Source organism: Seriola lalandi, unplaced genomic scaffold, assembly GCF_002814215.2.
Source record: "Seriola lalandi dorsalis isolate HSWRI2012SDOR001 ecotype SW California unplaced genomic scaffold, Sedor1 jcf7180002054524, whole genome shotgun sequence".
NCBI classification, from domain to species: domain Eukaryota; kingdom Metazoa; phylum Chordata; class Actinopteri; order Carangiformes; family Carangidae; genus Seriola; species Seriola lalandi.
In genome coordinates this window covers 1,182,526-1,202,874 of record NW_019525077.1, presented here as the reverse complement: position 1 = coordinate 1,202,874, position 20,349 = coordinate 1,182,526, and the positions used below count along the sequence as shown (strand labels likewise).

Below are 20,349 nucleotides of genomic sequence, written 5' to 3'. Positions count from 1 at the left end.
GATATCAGGATGTAATATACAGTATAAAAAACAGAAGCAAGCACTATGATTAGCACCGCAACGATTAGTCAATTAAATTTTTAATTGATCAAAGAAAAATAATTGGCAACTATTTCAGTGATTAATAGTTTTAATCATTTTTTAATCCTTGTTTTTTTTTGGCTCCAGCTTCTGAATACCTTTGGGTTTTGGACTGTTGGTTGTGCAAAATAAGATATGTGAAGACGCCACCCTGGGCTTGGTGAGTCACAGTGAGGAATTTATAAAAAGGTATTGTTCCCAATTTACAACTTTTATACACAAAACACTTTGAGGGAAATAATCAACAGATTATTCGATCATGAAATGAATCATTAGTTGCTGCTTTAACTGTGACATCAAACTATATTAAAAATCTCTTTTGTTTCCATTAGCTTTTATTGGAACTTTCACAACAAAAGAAATCTGCAAATTATCAAAGGCATGGAAACTTACTCATACGCTGCAACAAGTCTACACAATCTGACCTATTACAGCACAACTACAAATGAAAATTGAGTGTTTTTCTCAAATACAGACTCCAATAATTTTGCCCTTGAGACTTTCTGAATGATTAGACATAGAGAGCTGTGTTTGAAAAGACTTTTTCAACTGAGAGCTCAATGTCAAAGTTTGTTCGTGCATCTTTAAGACAGCTTTCTTGAATTATTAGTTTGAGACAAACTCCCTTTAAATTCAGACCAGCACTGCCAGACACTTTACGACACTTATAATAAACTGTCATCTGGATTCACTTCAGGTCACAGTTTCGCAGAGATGAATGTATCCGAATGAATGTCAACAGTCTGACAGAAACACTGTATTAAACAACTGACATGTCTTATTTCTATGAAACTGGAAGAGCAGACAGTTTCTTGTTTATAATATCCACGCTGGAGTGAATGTTTGGTGCAGAAGATGATGGTGATCATTTTGCTAAAAGTTGAGTTCAGAGAAAAAAAAAATTAACATTTCTAAGCTTCAGCCTCTTTTATCTGACTATTTGCAGTTTTTTTCTCTATATTATTTCATAAACTGAATCCCTTTGGGTTTTCTAACTTTTGTTCAGACAAATTAACCAATAAGACTTAAAAACACTGGGCTCTAGGGTCTTGCAGTGGCAGTATGCCCTTATTTTCCGAAATTCTCAGACTAAGAAAGGGTTCAGTTAAATAAAAACAAAAACATTTCAATGCCGCTAACTTCTTTGAAACATGTGGGCAGTGAGGCAGATCTGAAGTCTGATTGTTTAGATTTTTTTCCTCATATTTTGAAAGTAAGTCTGAGGTTACAGAGATGCTCAGTAAGACAAGGCAGTGCATTCAGTTTTTCCTTTTTTTTTTAACTATAAAAAAACAGCAACAGAAACAAAAATATCCAAGGCAGGAACATTTAAAAAGACTGACCAGCTCTTTTGTGCACCACAGAAAAAACCGGAGTAAAAATATCGGCCATGGCTGTCATCTAAGCCTCTGAGAATTTACTGGCAGAAATAAAATACAGATGCAAAAACAGACAGGTACACAAGCTTTAGAGATGCAATAAGGCAGGTGAGCATCAAATAAAACGACACTGCTGTCAAACTCAAATGCCATTTGCCACAGAGGACATCACTAAATCACCGCTGAGTCCCAGCTGAGTGAAAATTCACAGTTTAGCCGGGCTGATTTATTCATTTATTAATATTACAAGGACGCTGTCAAATTTTATCATGACTCATAATGTGATCCAAAGGATAAGGCCAAGATAGCCATTTTGATATCCAGATGAGTCTGCGAATTTATCAGTGTTTGACTTGAATAATGAAAAACTGGATGTTGTAACTTTGTTGTAACCTGACAAACTCAAGCACTAAATGAAGCCTGTTTCTCAGAACCACTTATTTTTAAGCTGCATTGATAAATATTTTATCTATTAACATTGAATCAAATGACTATATTTAATGTGAAATGAGTCACCGGTAGAGACAAACTACTGGAAAATTATCAACCAACATAGCTTTAATTAGCCTCTTTTAGCTCATTGTTTACAGCACATTTATTATAAGGTTCAGTCTCAACTGGTTTCCAATATCACCAGCAACTGGCTTTGTAAATTAGGTGGAGAATTTAGCAGCTAAAGCAGGTCTGCTGCTTGTGTAAATGGACTGTCAGCTAACACATTAACCTTTATAAACCACACCAGAGAGCAAGCCAACTGTCAGTGAACAATACAACTGTCCAACTTGCTAACTAGCAGTTAGCAAGATAGCTGTACACCCGTCAGTTAGCAAACAGTCAGTTAGCAAGATAGCTGTACATCTGTCAGTTAGCAAACACTGTCCGTTAGCAAGATAGCTGTACACCTGTCAGTTAGCAAACACTGTCCGTTAGCAAGATAGCTGTACACCTGTCAGTTAGCAAACACTGTCCGTTAGCAAGATAGCTGTACACCTGTCAGTTAGCAAACACTGTCAGTTAGCAAGATAGCTGTACACCTGTCAGTTAGCAAACACTGTCCGTTAGCAAGATAGCAGTACACCTGTCAGTTAGCAAACACTGTCAGTTAGCAAGGTGACTGTCCAGCTGTCAGTTAGCAAACACTGGCAGTTAGAAAGATAGCTGTACAACTGTCAGATAGCAAACACTGTCAGTTAGCAAGCTAGCTAACTTGTCATACAAATAGTTCACGGTTAAAGATATCTTCCTTGATCTGAACTCTGAAAGCTTTTTGTTCCCTCAAAGATCAGCACCAAAACTATTTGCTATTGGTCAAAAGTTCAAATCTGCACTGAAGTCAACCTTGATATAAAAGATTATTGGTGCTTACAAGTAGTCAAACATAAACATTAGCAGTATTTTCTTTGTTGAACAGCCCACAGGCTATTTACTTGGTATAAGTTCGGGTTACATCAATGTCTGCCACAACATGTTTTGAAACACTTTACTGTGACACAGTAACTTACATTAACTATCCATTTACTAACCCATTTTATTCATAACCTCACTAAATGGGACTAGAACATGAATGTATTTCAAGAATTTTTTTACAAAAATGTTTTCTCCAGTTGCCCTCACTGTGTCACCAAAGGTGGCTGCTGGGTTTGTGACATAACTGAGCACCTTGTAGCGTCTTTCATCTACATATATATATATATATATATATATATATATATATATATATATATATATATAGAGACGGACCAGTTGAATGCTGCAGGGTGGCTTAAGTGAAGGACAGGGAGGACTGGATGAGTATTGAGCTGGTGTTGAGCTGTTGTACCTTTGAGATGAGCTCGTCGTGATTGGCCAGGTGCGCCCGGCAGTGGATGCAGCTGTAGGTGCGATGGCAGGTCGGCAGGTAAGCCTGGAAGGTCTTAGACTTGGTCATCTTCACCATGTCAGTGGGGCAGGGCTCCTCGCTGGTGTCAGGGCTGGCACTGGAAGAGTTGCAGCTCTGCTGGACTTGCTGACAGAAGAAACACTGGAAGATGCAAGCAAAAGCCGTCGTTGTTGTGGAGTGGGTGTGTGGCACGCTCCACACAGACACCACAGGAGAAAATCAAACCTGCGGGGGAAAAGGAAAAGAGAGCTGTGGTGAGAGGCATGTTCCATATTTCGTATTTTTAGAACTCATGATTTTGATTGCATTTCCAATATGAACACAGCTCATTTGTTGAAGCAATCATTTGATTACAATCATCTATTATGTGATTACAATCGCATGTTGTTGACTGCCATCATGGCTGCATGGTGATGTAACTTAATATTATGACAAGCCAAACAAACCCTTGTTCATAAGAAGACACATAACATGCTTCACTTGGTACCAAACAATTTTTTTATTCATAGTTTATGACAGGAGCAAGTCTTTGTTTGTTCTGTCCCACTGGACCGATAGATGGAGGATTACTGTGGCCTCCGAGATAAAGATAAGGTGTTTTTGTTTGCTTGCCTGTCAGGAACATCAACCGATCATTCATAAAATCCCTCATAAAATCCTTAGAAAGACAATCGATGTATCTTTAATCTTCTGAAAGTTGTCTTACAGACTTTGTTGTAACTGCAACAACAGTTTGTGTGAGATTGTACTCCCCATGTCAGTTACTAAAATCTGGGAATAAAAGGCTGATGAGGCAGGTCACATGAGCCAGTAGATGGTCAGACAGGTTGTAAACAAGCCAACAGCTGAGCCACATTATCTAAACCACTTTATTTGGAGGTACAACTGAAAGCAAGAGCATCTGAAATGTTGGTAACAATCTTTCATTACTCAGGAACTGTGTGTACACAACTAGGCCAATTGTGGTAGATCAGTCTATAAACTGTGATGAATGTTTTGAACAGCATTTGCCTTTTTTATCCTCTACAGTTAAAAGTTTGGCTAACCTGGGGGGTTGTTTACAACCTGTCAAAACATCTGTGCTCATTTTTCTTGCTCAGTCAGACCTCTTTTTATTTTATTTTTTCTTACCTCTTTGTGACTACATTTCCATATCTAAGCAATTAACTCAGTGAGTACAACTATCCTAATCAATAGAAACGATACGTCAAACCTACAAAAAATAACGTAAAAGTTTAAATAAACCACAGTAATCCTTTCAATAAGTAATAAACCAGAATAATTGTTTTTAAAATTAATAAAAACAAACATAAAAAGCAACGGGAAGACAAAAATATATATATATAAAGCTAGAACCAAAATTATATCTCTAAACAGGCAGGCCTGTCAGAGAATGAGCTCTACAGAAACGAACGCATACCAGTTCAGTACATACACAGGACAGACTAGAATAGCCGATGAGACAATGCAGCCAAGACACAATGAGTGAGTGACCTTTTGAAGGGACTCACCGATTGACAAAAACATCTCTGCAGGTGTATAACTAAATATTATATTCAACTATTCACCTGAATGAAGAGACCTGTTCCACCTCCTACTGTACTGCTATCTGCACTTTGGTGTGGGGTTGATGAAGTTTGAGGCTAGAGAGGTGTTTACATTTGTACTGTCTTATTTTCAGCTGTACAGAAGATGCTATAAAAATAATGTTTGATAAAGCTGCATTAGTTGATTTTTTGCCACTTGTGGGAAGCAATAAACACGGCCTTGTGAAGTTGTTATTGTTCATGTGTTAGCGAACAGTTGCTTTTAATCCTGCACACACGGACTAACATTAGCATTCAGAAGCTGCTTATTTAGATGCAGCTTTAAAGTGAGACTATCTAACTTTAAAAATACAAAACAGCACATTAATTCTCCTTTAAATTAAAAGCTGAATTTGAAAGTTGAAAAGCTTAAGGTGGCTAATTCTAAGCTAAATTTGGTTAGACACAGGCTAGTTGTTAAACATAATTAAGTCGGTTTATTGACATTATGATGCTTCTCTGCTTGTGTTGCTACGGTTACACCATTTTAGGATTTATCATTATCATGTAATTGCAACTTGTGGCCACAGTGGCCGCTGTTCAACAAAAGTTTCACAGCCTAGCTTCAAAAAGTATTTCAAAAAGTTAAAATTACCTCCCTCTAAATCAGCTGCTACATTAAAATGCTACTTTTTTTATCCGTAACAATGATTAAATAATATAATATATAATAAGATAACACTGACAAAGGCCATTTTTTCTATAAAACCGCTTAAAGCACATGAAGTAGATTTTGTTTATAATACCTGAACCAGCTGCACCAGCCATTAAGTTCAAACCAGTAAGTGTTTACAAAGCATAATTAAGTTAAAAGGGTTGCACACCAAATATTTCTTACATAGAAATTAGTTGTTACTAAATATTTACACCCAGTAACTTCCAGGTGTAACTGTTGTGAAGCTAACTGAAAAAAACAGCTAACGTTAGCTTGCTAATATCTGAACCGTTTAGTGTGAACAGTAAAAGACAAAACAGTGTATGATTGATAAATCTGACCTGAAACCTGATAAATGCTGTTTAATAATGATGTAAACCTTAAAGATTTAAAATAACATTTCACTAAAACAACATGACGTAGCTTCAATTAGCTACTAAACATTGCGTCAGTAACCTAGTGAATAACGTCAGTTAGTTGGTTAGCATAATCTGAGACTTCCCACTCTCTCATTCTGAACTGTATGAACACTAACTCTGACACACTTACTTCTCTAGGTCTGTAAAGTAAAACAACAGAAAAGAAAAGTAAAACAAAGTAATACACATTTATAACTTTTGTGCCTGTAAAACTTGCTTGATTGGAGAATACCATAAATGTTTTCCAAGCAACAAATGTAGCCTGTACATTACTGAAGTCTTTACTAACTAAGACGTTTCTTAGATTTTAATGGTGCAAACCAATTTCGTAAATGCTGCTTTTACTTCTTTTGCTGTGAATGTCAGCATTGCTCTCACAATCACCTGTCAGTCAAACAAAGAGGGCGGGACTTTGACTCTTTGGGCTTCTGTTGTTGATTAAAATTAAACTGCATAAGTGGTGCTGTTTCTCTGTTCAACCACAGTGGCTTTCACTTCTTGTATTTAACTCAAATACATAATTGAAAACACTTTCTGTGAACCTCAAGATCTTCTTCTCCAAAACAAAGACCAATATGACACTGGTGACAGCAAGAAGTACTTTGTTTACACTACTGTATATTTCACAACAATTTCATAGTTTGTCACCTGAAACATCTTTTGAAAGAATATTTGTACCTTACAACATACGACAGACATTGTCAGTGTCAGGGTTTAATTTTCATCATTTGACTGATAACCTAAGTGTTGGCATCGAGGGGGAAAAAGAAACTACTTTGTGTTCTTAAAAATAACTATTGTTATGTTAAAAACATTGTGTCTACCGCAGCCCACCGGCTCAACAGTGACTGTCATCAGCAACAGGCAGGACAAAGGTTGCACCTTGTAAAAAACAAAAACAAACAATAAACATCAATAACCCTGCATCCCTGAAAGTGAAAAAACAATAAAGAGAACGAGCTTCAGCAGCTCTAGAAGTTTCCAGTTGAGCTCAATGTGCTGCAACAGGAAGAGCAGCGCCGAGACAGAAGCCAGCAGCCAGACAAGAAAACAAAGGAGCTTCCGCAACTCAACAGGAAGCAGCCATGACGCAACGCTGAGCATGGCTGCTCTGCAAACACACACACACACACATATATATATAAACACACACACACACACACACACACACACACACACACAGACACACGTATATAAACACACACACACACATATATATATATATACACACACACACACACACACACACACACACACACATATATATAAACACACACACACACACACACACACACACACACACACACACATAACACGGCTGGGAAGGTGAGAAGTGACAACACAACGCGGTGCCCCAGACGAGCCATATTTACATACATACTGTATAATCTGCACAGGTGCCTGAGCCATAATCCCTGCATGAAAAGGACAAAATCCCCTTTCTGAATTAGCCCAGTTTAACCTCAGTGGCACGTGCGTGGGGAAAGGTAAACACACACACACACACACACACACACACACACACACACACACACACACACACTCAGGAGTTTCATTATTCGTGTGCCACACTTCAACATAATCACCATCAATGATTAAATCATCTTTGTGCAGTGCATCCTTAGAGAGACAGGGTTGTCACTAACACACAGACAGACAATAGCATGCTGTTATTTGCATCTAACCCCCCCCACCACCGCCACCACCATCAATACACACACACTGACAGCGTGACATGACGCACACACGTTACTTTCATCTTCATAAATGCCAAATAAGGAGAAATAAACATAATCTTGTTGGTTTGTTTGTTTCCCTTGTGAAGCCAAGTTGCTGTCTTCCAAGTGTTTGACAGCGCATGGCATTTATGGTGTTCACTTTTTAGGGTGTTTCTTTGCATTTTCCAGTTTTTATTTTTATAATAACAACTGTAAAATACTTCAAAATTGAGTGTGTAATCCTACAAGATCATTTCCTGCCACCAGAGCTTGTGTCTCTTTTGTTTCAGCCTTCCTCATCACCTGTACCAGGTCACATTTTGATTTCAACACTGTTGTTTTGATGGATAAACAAAAGAGAAACTGCATTTACACAACAACAACAACAGGAGAGGTGAGTGGAGTGGACAGGTTAACCCAGCAGGAACAGCTGATAGTCAAACTGAGCAAAGTGAAAACAAAGAGGCAGCACACTGTGCGTCTCTGGTAACCACTAACAGGAAGAAGAGTGTCCAGACAAAAGACTCGCTGCATCAAACCCCAAAAACAACAAATTTACGACACAACATGCGTTTTAACAGCAATATTTAGAATCTAAAGAAGTTCAACTTCACATTAAAGGCTTTTGCAACTTCCCTCCTTCCTCTTATTTCTCCAAACCTCCTCTTCTAAATGTGTTTATCCCCAACAAAGAGCACGACGCCAGCTCAAATGCAACAGTGTCGCTACGCTGGCTGGTTTGTTTTCCGAGCCTGATGCGGTCTGTGAATCCAGCACGACACCAGAACCGCGTTTGCTGCTTTTAGTTTCTTTTCTTTCAGGGTTTTTGTTGTTATTGTTGTTGATGTTGTTTGTTTAGAGGTAAACATTGCACTGCTGCTGCTGCTGCTGCTGTACTCACCACCTGGATCAGATCTGAGCAAAACGCAGCTTGGAGGAAAAACTGCTTGCTGAAGAAAGAGAGAGATGTTTTCTTTTCTTTAAGTTAAATTAATGATTGTCGTCGTCCCAGGCTCTGGTCCATGGGTGATGCTGCCAGATGGGAACTTATTGTTGTGTCCTTTGGGTGCTGACGGATCTCATTTTTCCTAACACGGGCTTTTGTTGTGTCTTTTGTGTGCGTAATAGACTGGCCTGGTTACTTTGGTAAGAAACGTCACCACGTGGGAGGGAGATGGAGCTTTGATTGACAGCTCGGCCAGCCAATCGGTTGCTGCGCTGCCTTCAGGCTCCCGTGGGAAAGATGGAAACCAAGTTGAGAGGATTATTCAGGTGGAAATAAAAGGTTTTATTTCTTTTTGGCTCCATTTATTTTATGTTTTATTCGAAGTTCTTTTACTCTTTTATATGTTTTCAAGCATTTCTACTTCCATTCCCTCCCATGTAATTTTTCTATCTAGTTATTTATCATAACTTCCTTCTCTAGTTTGATGATCGATTAATCGTTGAACTAAATTTCAAGCAAAAATTCCAAATATTTGACCATTCCTGATTCTCAAATTTGAGGCTTTACTGTTCTTCTTGGTCTTACATTATAATAAACTGAATATATTGCTGGGTTTTGGGTTGTTGGTCAAACAAAATGAAACATTTATATAAGTCACCTTTGATCTAGGACACTGTAATGGGCATTTCCCCACAGATTTAATACCTTTTACTTTTATTTTTGACTCATAGCTGCTCATGGTACAAATATATCGTATACTAGTTTTCAAGGTTACTTATCCATAGGATGCAACTGTTCACCTACTTTTTGCTGCTCTGACCCTTCAATTTCCCCGAATATGATCAATAAAGGTCACCTCAACTAAAAATTTAAGCTATTCTTATTGTAAATAATCTACATTGGCTCCAACTTCACGATCTACTTAGTTGTTCAGCTTAAATAGAAACACCATAATAGTGCTGCTTTTGCATGCTTTCTATAAATAAAAGATCCTTTGAGTTTTTTTTTTATTTCCGCGTGTGTTTAATTGAGGTTTCAGGTAGTTTAATTTGACAACTGAACACCAACTTCTCCACTGAAGACATTTTAATAAAAGATATTTTGGATCTTCCAGAAACACTTGCTTGTTGCCTGCAGTGTTGTTCTGCTGTAAATCACAAACTCGAGTGCATCACATATAAAGTGTCTTTGTGTGAACTTTGCCCAAGTTGAGAATGATTTACTGCAAGCTACGAATTAAATAATGTATTCTATTTTCATAAAAAATAAAGATCTCAAAGTTATTGTTTTGTTGTTGCTGAAGAGCTTATTTCCCATGCGACATGAACGCGCCACCAAGAGAAGGAGGGAGCGCGGAGATGCCCGGATGTGTAAATAAATACAAGATGAGAAAATGAATCTCATTTTTCTTCCTATGATATTAAAAAAAAAAAATCGTTATTTTTCTATGTCATGTTTTGTTTCCCACCCACAGGTCTCTTTTTAAATGAAAAGCAAAATCTCATTTAGTTTCTCCTCGTTTTCAGCACATTCTTCAATTTGCTTTACAATTGTTTTCTTGATTAATTAGTTTATGGACTGATTAAGTGGCATTAGGGGTTAAAACCCTGTGATAAAAAGGATCCTCACATGTTTTATAAAAACAATAAAGCAGTCTGTTATTATCCTGACACCATATGGGAGGAGAAACAGCAGAAAGGTCAATTAAAAGTCAGAACTGAGCGCCATGGACAGAGTAAAGGAACTTTAAAGGATTATTGCTGGATGATATTTCCTGAAAAACAATCACACTGCTCTCTGTGGTTCTGCGCCAAAACACGCCTGCTGTCCTCATTAGTTAATTTTAGAGCCAGATCAATAGATTCCTCGAGTATTTCTTGAGGCTTTGCCATGTCAGAGATAAAAAATATATTAAATTATTGCTATTTTTAATTTTATAGATAAAAAAACAAAACAAAAAAGCAGCCTGATCGCCCCCACCATCCACCACCACCACCTCCTCCTCCTCTTCCTGCATCTGCTGCACTGTTTATGTGTCAGTACTGCATCATCCTGACACTGGACAGACCCACATCTGTAATATGATGCCATGAATGATGACACTAAATATATAAGCCAAAAATTAAACATAAATCTGGTACCTACCCCTAAACAAAAGCCTGCCCTCGTCCTACCCTTGCTGTCCTGACGTTGAGGACGCGCGTCAGCCTCAAGACTACAGCAACAATTCATCTGGTGTTTTTGTTTAGTTTTCTTTTTTTTACTGCCTTTGTTGCTGCAATACCTCGAAACCCTGAAATGTGTTGCTTCACCACGAGAGGAGGAGGATGCATGTAAACATAACGCTGCACACACACTGCAGCCCCCCTCCCCACCCCCCTTCAGAGGTGCAGGCTGTGTGCGCGTGAGCGTTATGAAATCCATCCTTTCACTGTGTTTTTGTCGTCGTCTGTTCACGTGGCATTTTAAGCCCCCCGAAAAAACTGACCGAGATCTGCGGCCGAACGGAAGCACGGATGATGATGATGATGATGATGATGATGGTGATCGTAACGGAGATGGAACAAATTATCATCTGAAAGGAGCTGCACGTCAGGGTTTTTGTTTTTTTTGTTTTTTGTTTTGCTCTTGAATGCAACTCGAAGATCAAATTGCACAACGTGTTTCATCAAAAAGACAGAGACGTTGTAACGCTATAGGCTAATTAATGTAAGAAGATTATTATAGGCCTACAGTTACATAAATCACACAAGTCTCATCGTAGCGCCACGTTTTAAGTTTCTAGGTGAATATTAAAGAGTATTGTACAAATATTGCAACATTATTACCGGAATATTAAAGTGTTTTTAATGCCTTAAATAGTTTAGTGGTTCTGCATGCATCCCAAAATACAAGAGGCTAGACCCTATGACAAATAAAGGATGATACCTCCTATAGAAAAACTATAAATCCCGTGGTGCAACAGGAAACAAAGATAAAATGCTATAAAAGTGTAATAACGGCTATAAAGTCACTACACTCACACTTTAAAGTGACTAAGGAGACAGCACAGTGGGATTACAGCGTTATTTCAGTAATTATTCGGACTAACACATGCGTGTCCTCCAGCCGGTCACTGGCTCAGCACTCACCCCAAGAACACTTCGCCCCCCCCCCCTTTGGAAACCAAAACAACACGGTGACGAAATCGGTATCTCCGCTGGAGCTGCAGGAGTGTGGATGTTAAAGTAAAAAAAAAAAAAAAGAAGAAATAAAATAGAGACACCTTCACCGTCCCATAAAGGCAGTAGCAGCCTGTGTAGGTCGAGCCGAGGGCCATTAAAAAGTCTCCACAAACATCAGTCTCCTCGGTGGATCCTCATGAAGCAAAGAGTCTCTGCGCTAAACCGTGAGATCTGCGGGGAATCTCCGTAGGTCCGGTTCAAGAAGAGTCCCATCCGTGAGGCGGTGAGAGTGTGAGCATGGTGGAGAAGCTTGCAGCGTTTTCAAGGGTTTTCACCTCTGTACCTTCAGCTCTCCGACATCAGCGGCAGGACAGGCCGAGCTGTCCCGTCTGCGGCCTTATTTATACTGAAATCCTAATTAGCTGTGGTGATGCGCAGCGCGCTCTGAATAATGCACTGGAACACCCAGGTCACCGGATCTGTCCAGTGTTGCTGTCCGCTGTGTTTCTCTACGTTTGCATTCTCATTGGGGTGAACGGTGTGAGCTGGTTTCAGGGTGAAACTTGTTCAGAAAGTGGAGATAAAGCGCTGTTTTTATTTGATCCAGCGGTGCTGCCTTTACGGGACACAGGGAAGTTAGGATTTGAGCGCACAAGAAAAAACGTGGAACATGTCTTAACAAGTTCCCCTTTGGGGAGTTTAGTTCGTAGCCAGACATTAAACACATAAAACAGAAATAAACAGAAACAATCTATAGACAAACATAAAATCAATTAAAAAAATAACCTACTTTAAAACTCAAACGTTAGAGCTAAAACTATATTAGGCCTATAATCAAAAATAAAACTCAGTAATAAAAGATGGCAAAAGAATGTGTGAAAACTTGTCTCCAAAGCTTTCAGGCACATCTTGAGGAAAACCACAATATGTGATTGAAAGCTTTGGATGGATTTGCACAGCTGGCATGAAGATGGTGATGTTATCACTTTGTCTTTTTATTGCCAGATGAGGAAACATCAAATATGCAGCAAAAATAAAGACAAAAACAGTCAAAGTGCACAGTTTGTTGTGTTTTTTTCACCAGAAATATATTTACTTTCTTTGTTGTCTACGTGTATTTTAGGCTTTAAAGTTTTGTAAGGACTTCATTTATTAATTTCCTCAGAGGTAACGGCAGAAAGCATTGTCTAGAAATGATAAGTGTTTGTTTATCTTTTTGGAGTAAATAATCAGCACTTTCTTATGTCTTTGCTTTCTCTATTCAGCTTTTATAGCCCCAAAAGTAAAACACAGTCGTCGTCGTCGTCGTCGTTGTTGTCCTTTAACTGTTGTCACCGACCTTAACAAAAAGCACATCTCATCATCTTTAAAAACTCTTAAATCTGATCTGTAGAGGAGTACGTGAAGGCAGCAGCAGCCTAGCTACACAGCCGGTTCTACAAATAGCGTCCAATTAGTGAGAAGCAGAATCTCCGTCTGACCAATCCGCTGCGAGGAAGGGTGGGCTGGAGGACCACAGCCAATCAACCCGAGGCCAGACTCCGGACTCCGCGCTCCTGTGGCCGGGGGTTGTTTTTGACTGTGCGCGTCACCGACACAGACGCGTGCCAAAAGCCCTTGGCGCGCATGCGTGGCTGCATTGCAAGCACGTGGTCGAAGCAGAGGAAGTAAACAAACCTAAAAATCAATACAGTCGATTGATGATTTATATTTGAGTTAACTGTAGTTTTACTCTATGTATTTATATCAGGTTTAAATTTAGGCTTTTTTTCACCGTCGTATTTTTTGAACACAATTTTATTTGTTAATTTTTTTCATTGTCTTTAAGCCTCATTTTGACTGTTTCCTCTCTGTATTTATTTTGTGGTATTTATTTTCAATTTAATATACTGGACTTTAAATTTGTATTATTCTTTGGTAGAAGAAGTACTCACAAGTACACAAAAGTAACAAATACTTCATTATAAGTAAAAGTCCTGCTTTTAAGATCCTGCTCTCAGCAAAATGTACTTGTAAAGTAAAAGTAGACAGAAAAATGGTTCATTTTTTTGTCTTTTCACCTCTGGTATTAATGTTCTTAAATATAGCAGGTGAGTAAGTGTGGATTTATCCTCTTCCCTTTCCTTCAAAATAAAACGGGTTTATGGTCATTGCAGTTTCTGTGAACAGTTTAATGTATATTATTCTTCAGCTTTTTAAAAGCGAAGGGGACGAAATGAATTTTAACCTCGTTATGGCTACAGGAGTGAATGACATTATTTTATGAATCGGACCCCTGACTTTACAACAGACAGACTGCAATACATGTTATTAGCCAATACGACGGCGCCCTCTAAAGGACACTGTGAGATAAAGTGGCTACAATACAACATGAGTGAGATTATTCAGTCTGATGGGCATGAGGACTATATGTCCTTTTTTCTGGTTGTGTGTATTGTATTATGTCACAATTGTTGTGCATTTTTTTTTAAAATCAAGTTTTTAAAATTTGAATTCTTTTCTGATTACTCTTGATCCAAAACTAACCAGATGTACTATTAAAACAATATAATATATTGTTCAGACAAGTTATTATCTTGTAAAACAACATCAAAAACAGTAATTAATAACTCAATCATTCTTATTAGTACATGGTGACCTCGCGTAAATCCCAGCAGAGCTTTGCACATCTCTAATCCGACGCATACCTGAAAATATCTGTAGATATATTGTATATGCAAGATGTTGATCAAATGTTTGTATGTACATTCAGATAAATGTAGTGCAGTAAAAAGTTCAATATTTAGCTCTGAAACACAAGTTAAGTACATTTTTTAGATCCTTTTAACTTTACTCATGTATATCCAACTTAAGTGCAATACTTGAGTAAATCTACTATTACTTTTCACACAACTTCTCCCTTTTTGCACACTTAATTGTGTTGTAGATATAATTTTAAATGGATAAAACTGCCATTTAAAAAAACACTGTCGCTCCTAGAAACTTTTATTTTTGCACCTCTGTAGGTGATGATAGAGGCCGACAGCAGTTAAAGGCCCATATTTGACCCTTTCCTGTGTTTTATTAATTCTTGATCCATAAGAAGATATATTTGTGGTTTTAAGAACCGAGAATCAGCTTAAATAGTTTTACATCTCCTCTCTCAGGCTTCTCTCTGGAGCTCTAGTAACAACAGGTCGGTGAGCCAATCAGAAGAAAGGAGGCTCTGAGCCTCTCTTCTGATTGGCTGAATGTTTTCCGATTGATTGAATAAAAATATAGCAGAATTCAGGTAAAACACTAACACTAACTTATAATTAAACACATGGACATCTACCTTTATACAATATGGGACCTTTAAGGTTCACTGATGTGAACGTGCCAGGTAAAATCTGTACTGCGGCTCACAAAGACAATTCACAGAGATGTTAATGAAGGTACAGTGTTTTTAATGAACGTCTATTTAAATGTCTTGGCAGAGTTGCAAAAAAGAAAAAGGAAACATTAAAAAAAACAGATTTTTCAAAGTGGCAGTCAGTCTTTAATAACAGCAAAGAAATGCTTCGTTCAAGTCAAATCCTTCACACAACAGCAAAATAAAACTGACTGATCAATTCAAACAATTTTCTATGGCAGGTCAAACAGAAACCTTTGAAATACAACCAAGGATCTTGTTTTTTTTCTCTTTCAGAAATGTTAACTACACAATTAAAGGTTTATACTGATCAAAACATACAGAGTGAAGTAGTTCCACTGAAGACAACTCAAACAAGATTAGTGTCTGATAGAAACATAACATTCATTTTACAATAAAAATATCTGCACAAAAACATCAAAAAAAGAAAAAAAAAAAAGGCTCAAGGCAAAAGGGTAATGCAAAAAATATAAATGTTTGCTTTTCATCTTTTCAATACAGTCACAAATCACACAGCTGTGGCAACAAATCTCTTCAAAATTTACATAACTGAAAGATAAGGATGCCCACCCGTGACCCCTCCCACCCCCCAGACTTGATTGTGTTCATTTTTAAGAGCGTATACTGCGATTACAACGGATTCCCGACTAAACAAAAGCTGCACATCAAATCTTGGATATCAAGACTATCAAAAAAGGCACAAACAGACAGGTTGCACAAAGAACTCAGCAGAAGCTTTTTTTTTTTATACAACTAATACCAGTAAGGTTTTCCAGTGCCCTTAATGTTCTCACTGATCCCCCCCCCCCCCCAAAAAAAAAAAAAAAAAAAAAAAAAAAAAGACTATCTACAGGCAAGTCAAGTCCCGGCAGGCACCTCGGATTACAAGTCCCATCCCAACTACTGTGGAAGCAAGTGCATTTAATAACTGTGACACACGGGTGTGAGGAGGAGTACTGGGACAGATGGGTCTTTACCTCATGTCTGTGCAGGCCAAATTTGTGAGTGCAAAAACGGTCATTTCTGCAATGGAGCTTTTGTCATTCATATATATATATATATATGTATTTTTTTTTTTTTTTTTTTTTAAATGTCATCAGATGAGTTAAATCTCTGTGGACGGAACCAACAAAACCATTTTTTTTTGGCCTCAGCAAAGAGGGAACACTGGTCGAAAATTTCAGTTTTTTGAAACTTTATTTTTACAGATGTTATTTTATAATATTTTCTTGAAAGCTTCCTGGAATGTTTTTGTTTTAGTTAAAGTTTAAAAGCAGTCACTGATTTTCAGACTCCCAAGGTTACGCTATCTTAGAAATTAATTGGAATCAATTTATTGGAAGTGAACCAATTTAACATTGACTAGTTGATTAATTGATTAGTTGATGGACGGATAATAAAAAACATTTGCTGGTTACTACTGCTTCTCATGATTAGCAGATTTGGTGTTTTCCTTTCGTTGCTTACCGCTGTGAACTTAACATCTTGGTTTGGGACTGTTGGTGGGATAAAAAAATTATTACTGTTATCTGAAAGATCTTAGATTTCCTCTAGACCAAACCATGATCATTAAAATAATTGACAGTTTATATGAAGATTTAAATAATCATTTGTTGTCGTCTATTGAACATTGTCTCTAATTTACCTACAATTAGGACCAAATTACAAAGTTATTTCCAGAAAACATCCTAAGAATTAACATGTAAAACAAAGCATTACATTTGTCATCTCAGGTCAGGAGGGTATTCACTAATGACAGATTAAGCGGAGGTTAAAGACTGACAAGATAGATAAGTAAAACTTGTTTTTGCTGACCTCCGGTGGTTTAATTTATCACCTGGCTGCAGTAATGTGGAAGTCGACTGTCTCTAAGTCAGCACATCACCAACAGCTGAAATTACAAATTAAAACTGCTTCTTTGGCTCTGTCCACTGTGATTTCATTTGACCGGAGCAGCTCTGCCCTCAGAGAAACTCAAACCTGCTTTTGACACTTGTGTAAATGTAGAATAAGAATCAACTCATCCACGATAGAAACATTAAAAAAAAAAAAAAAAAAAATCATGAGTTTACAGCTTGTCCCAATACTTGAGTCACAGAATAATGAAAAATAAGCCAAAGCAGCTCAACGGTTCTGAAACTGTCTCATTTTAGATTTAAATCTCTAATTTCTCACTTTAAGTGCCAGCAGAGTCAGACTCTTGAAGAATCCGTTCAGGTAGATTTTGACTTTAATCTACTTCGAGATGCTTTAGTGTCGTAAGTAATACTACAGTTTCATTCATTAGGTCACTCAGACATTTCCAAATGAGCTTTTGTTTTGAAGTTGCAGTACTGTAGGTGCACCATGACACTGAACAGATTTGAGGTTCACTTGTAAACAAAATGAAATGAGATGCTGCAGCGCGACTCAAACGAAGTGACATTAACGTTGGTTGGATGAAACCTCACTGCTTCTACAAATATAATCTTTAAAGTCATAATTCCTTTCACTTGAAATAAAATCTTCAAATTCAACAGTCTTTAATCAGCAGTTACTGACGAGAAGTGAAAATATGGTCTTGATTTCTGCTGCAGTTCTGGATTTATTTATTTTCATTTTCTTATTTATACTGCAGTTGTCTGCTGGTACTGACACTGCTGACTGTTTTCAGTGTGAAAATGTGCAATCAAAGCAAAAAAAAACAAACAAAAAAAAACAGTTACAAAGGACTGAATGGAGAACATGGTTTGTTATGTTTAAGTATCATTTCATCTGTATCGTGCCTGGATCCCATTTTCAGGTTCAGGAAACAACATGTTTTGTGTTTTTTTTGTGATTGGTATAAATACAGATATATGGTTATTCTCCTATTTGCAACCACGACAAGACGTCTTAGCATGCACAATTGAAACCTGTTGAAATAAATGACAATGGAGACAAAAAAACAAACAAAAAAAACAAACAAATGAAGATAACGCTGAGGCAAAAAAAAAGAAGAAAGAAACCGGACAAAAAGCACCATGTGTCTGGGAGGTGTGATATACCACAAAGGGTAGAACAGAAAGAGCCTGGGCGCTCTCCCTGCAGATCTGCCCAGCTTGTGTGGCACTTAACATCGTCGTCTTTGTATACAGAGCTTATAACAGTCATGCAAAGGGCACAGTATTATTCTAACAAGGCGCGAGAGAGAGAGAGAGAGAGAGAGAGAGAGAGAGAGAGAGAGAGAGATCAACAGAGACCTAAGAGAAAAAAAAAAAAGACAGAAAGAAGACACGAAACAGGACGAAAAGGGAGGCACAATAACTCTTCCAGACGAAACGAGTGTGTTCTGTGTGAATTCTTATTCCTGACGCAGCAGCCCCCCCCCCAATATGAAAAATATCAGACTGTACATACAGACTTGTGTGGAATAAACTGACTTTTGCTTTAGTTTCTCACGGCTAAGGCAGAAATTGACGGTGAAACTTCCCGACGCACCTTGTAACTTGGTGCATTTACACACAAACTGACATCTTACTGAAGCCAATGAGAAATGAAAACGGGCGTTTCTTTTTCAATGTTTTTAATAATAAGAAAAAAAAGGTTATAAATTCATTTGATTCCCCTTCTATCGTCACTCTTGGCATTAAAATATCTTAAGACTCTTTATATATATTTATATGTATATGTATATATTTGCATTTGGGCCTTCTGTGTGAGTGTTTTAAGGATTTAAATACAAGGTCGTTGATAAAATATTGATCCTCGTCAACACCAAAAGTGATGGCTTGTGGCCTGCAAAGTCTCTGGATGATTATGTGATTTCATTGCATAAATCAGTTAATTTCATTCGGGTTTTTTCCTTTCTTCCAAAGACATAAAGAGAGAAAAAAGAGAAGAGATATCCCTTGTAACAGTGCAACTAAGGTTAGAAAATTCAAAAGACCTTTTGTTTTTAATGATTCTTAGAAGTAATATACTGTTGTTTGTGCAATGTAGGCAGAGTTATAACCACGACAGTTGCACCAAAAAAGAAACCACAACAGCGAGTCTATCACTGACATCAAAATGTCTTGAATAGGATTAGCCAGAGCCACACGCCTTTGAGACACACAAAAAATTGTTTATCTTGGCTTCAAACACAAAAAACCACCCCCAAAACTGTAAAAGCTGTGATGTGACACCCCCCCCTACTCTTCACCTCCGAGGGGAGAGAGAGAGAGAGAGAGAGAGAGAGGGAGAGAGAGAAAAAAGAAAAAGAAAAAGGGACAGAGAAGGATTGATTGATTGATTGATTCCTGACGCCATTCCTGAGCAAAGTGGACTTGACGAGTGAGACCCAAGGAATCCAGGTGATGTGGACAATAGGAGAGGGGGAAAAAAACAAAAGCAAAAACAAAACAAAAGTCACAGCAACAGTGTGGAGGCGGGGAGGAGCAGTGGCAACGCAGAAGCCAGTCCACAGAGCAATCTGGAGGGAGAAGAAACAGTGACGTGTGTGAAGAGCTATTTAATGTCAGTCATTGATATAGTGACAGTTACAACGAGACTGAGTGCAACCCTGATCAATATCACTAATTAAACATCTTGTGCACTTAATACACTGTTATCTGTTTTTATCCAAAGACACTTAATTTGAAAAACAGAAATGTTTGACTAATTAAACTGCGATCAAAAGTTCATATTTAAGACCCAATGGCAACAAAAGTCAGTACGAGCTTCATTAGTGAGATTCCATTCAATTATTTATTTTAATGTTTTGCACATTGGTCTTTATTTTTGAGGACAGATTTGATCCTCCTGCTCTGCCGTTCTTTACAGAAGATTCTTTTCAGCTGCTCTTGTTTCCACTTTAAAAATTACTCCACAAGGTGAATTATTGGATTCAAATCAGGGGATCTACCTGACCATTTCATAGTTTTCACTTTTTTTCCTCCTTTAAAAACTCTTTGATCTTTGTCGTCTTTTCATTTGGTATTTGGGTTTAAAAACGTTAATTCATAGTGTCGATCTATATGCGTCCTCTCTCCTACACCTGTGACCACTGCAACACAGGTGTTCTCACTTCTGTTGCAATGAGGTTGTAGCTTGGGAACCGCATTTTCAATGTAGTCTATCTAACCCGTCTGTTTGTATTATACATAAGATCAAATGTTCAACACGTCAA

At 37.8% G+C, this 20,349-nt stretch overlaps 2 protein-coding genes across 3 annotated transcripts in view; both read right to left on the bottom strand.

The window, feature by feature from the left end:
* LOC111660914 (protein yippee-like 1) overlaps positions 1-12,401 on the bottom strand; it is a 48,207-nt gene extending 35,806 nt beyond the window's left edge. The window contains exons 1-2 of one of the 2 annotated variants that reach the window (XM_023414350.2): positions 11,929-12,401; positions 3,280-3,564 (exon numbers count right to left, since the gene is read on the bottom strand). In XM_023414350.2, coding sequence (XP_023270118.1) covers positions 3,280-3,396 — 117 coding nt within the window. In that variant the 5' untranslated portion in view covers positions 3,397-3,564; positions 11,929-12,401. Of the gene's footprint in view, positions 1-3,279; positions 3,565-8,618; positions 8,886-11,928 lie in introns of those variants that run through there. The other variant, XM_023414349.2, reaches the window with a different exon arrangement.
* A 2,923-nt stretch (positions 12,402-15,324) lies between these two features.
* The window catches only part of mapk1 (mitogen-activated protein kinase 1), a 31,487-nt gene continuing 26,462 nt past the window's right edge, over positions 15,325-20,349 (bottom strand). The window contains exon 9 of the mRNA XM_023414387.2: positions 15,325-19,653. The gene's annotated coding sequence lies outside the window, so the exon portion shown is untranslated. The remainder of the gene's footprint in view (positions 19,654-20,349) is intronic.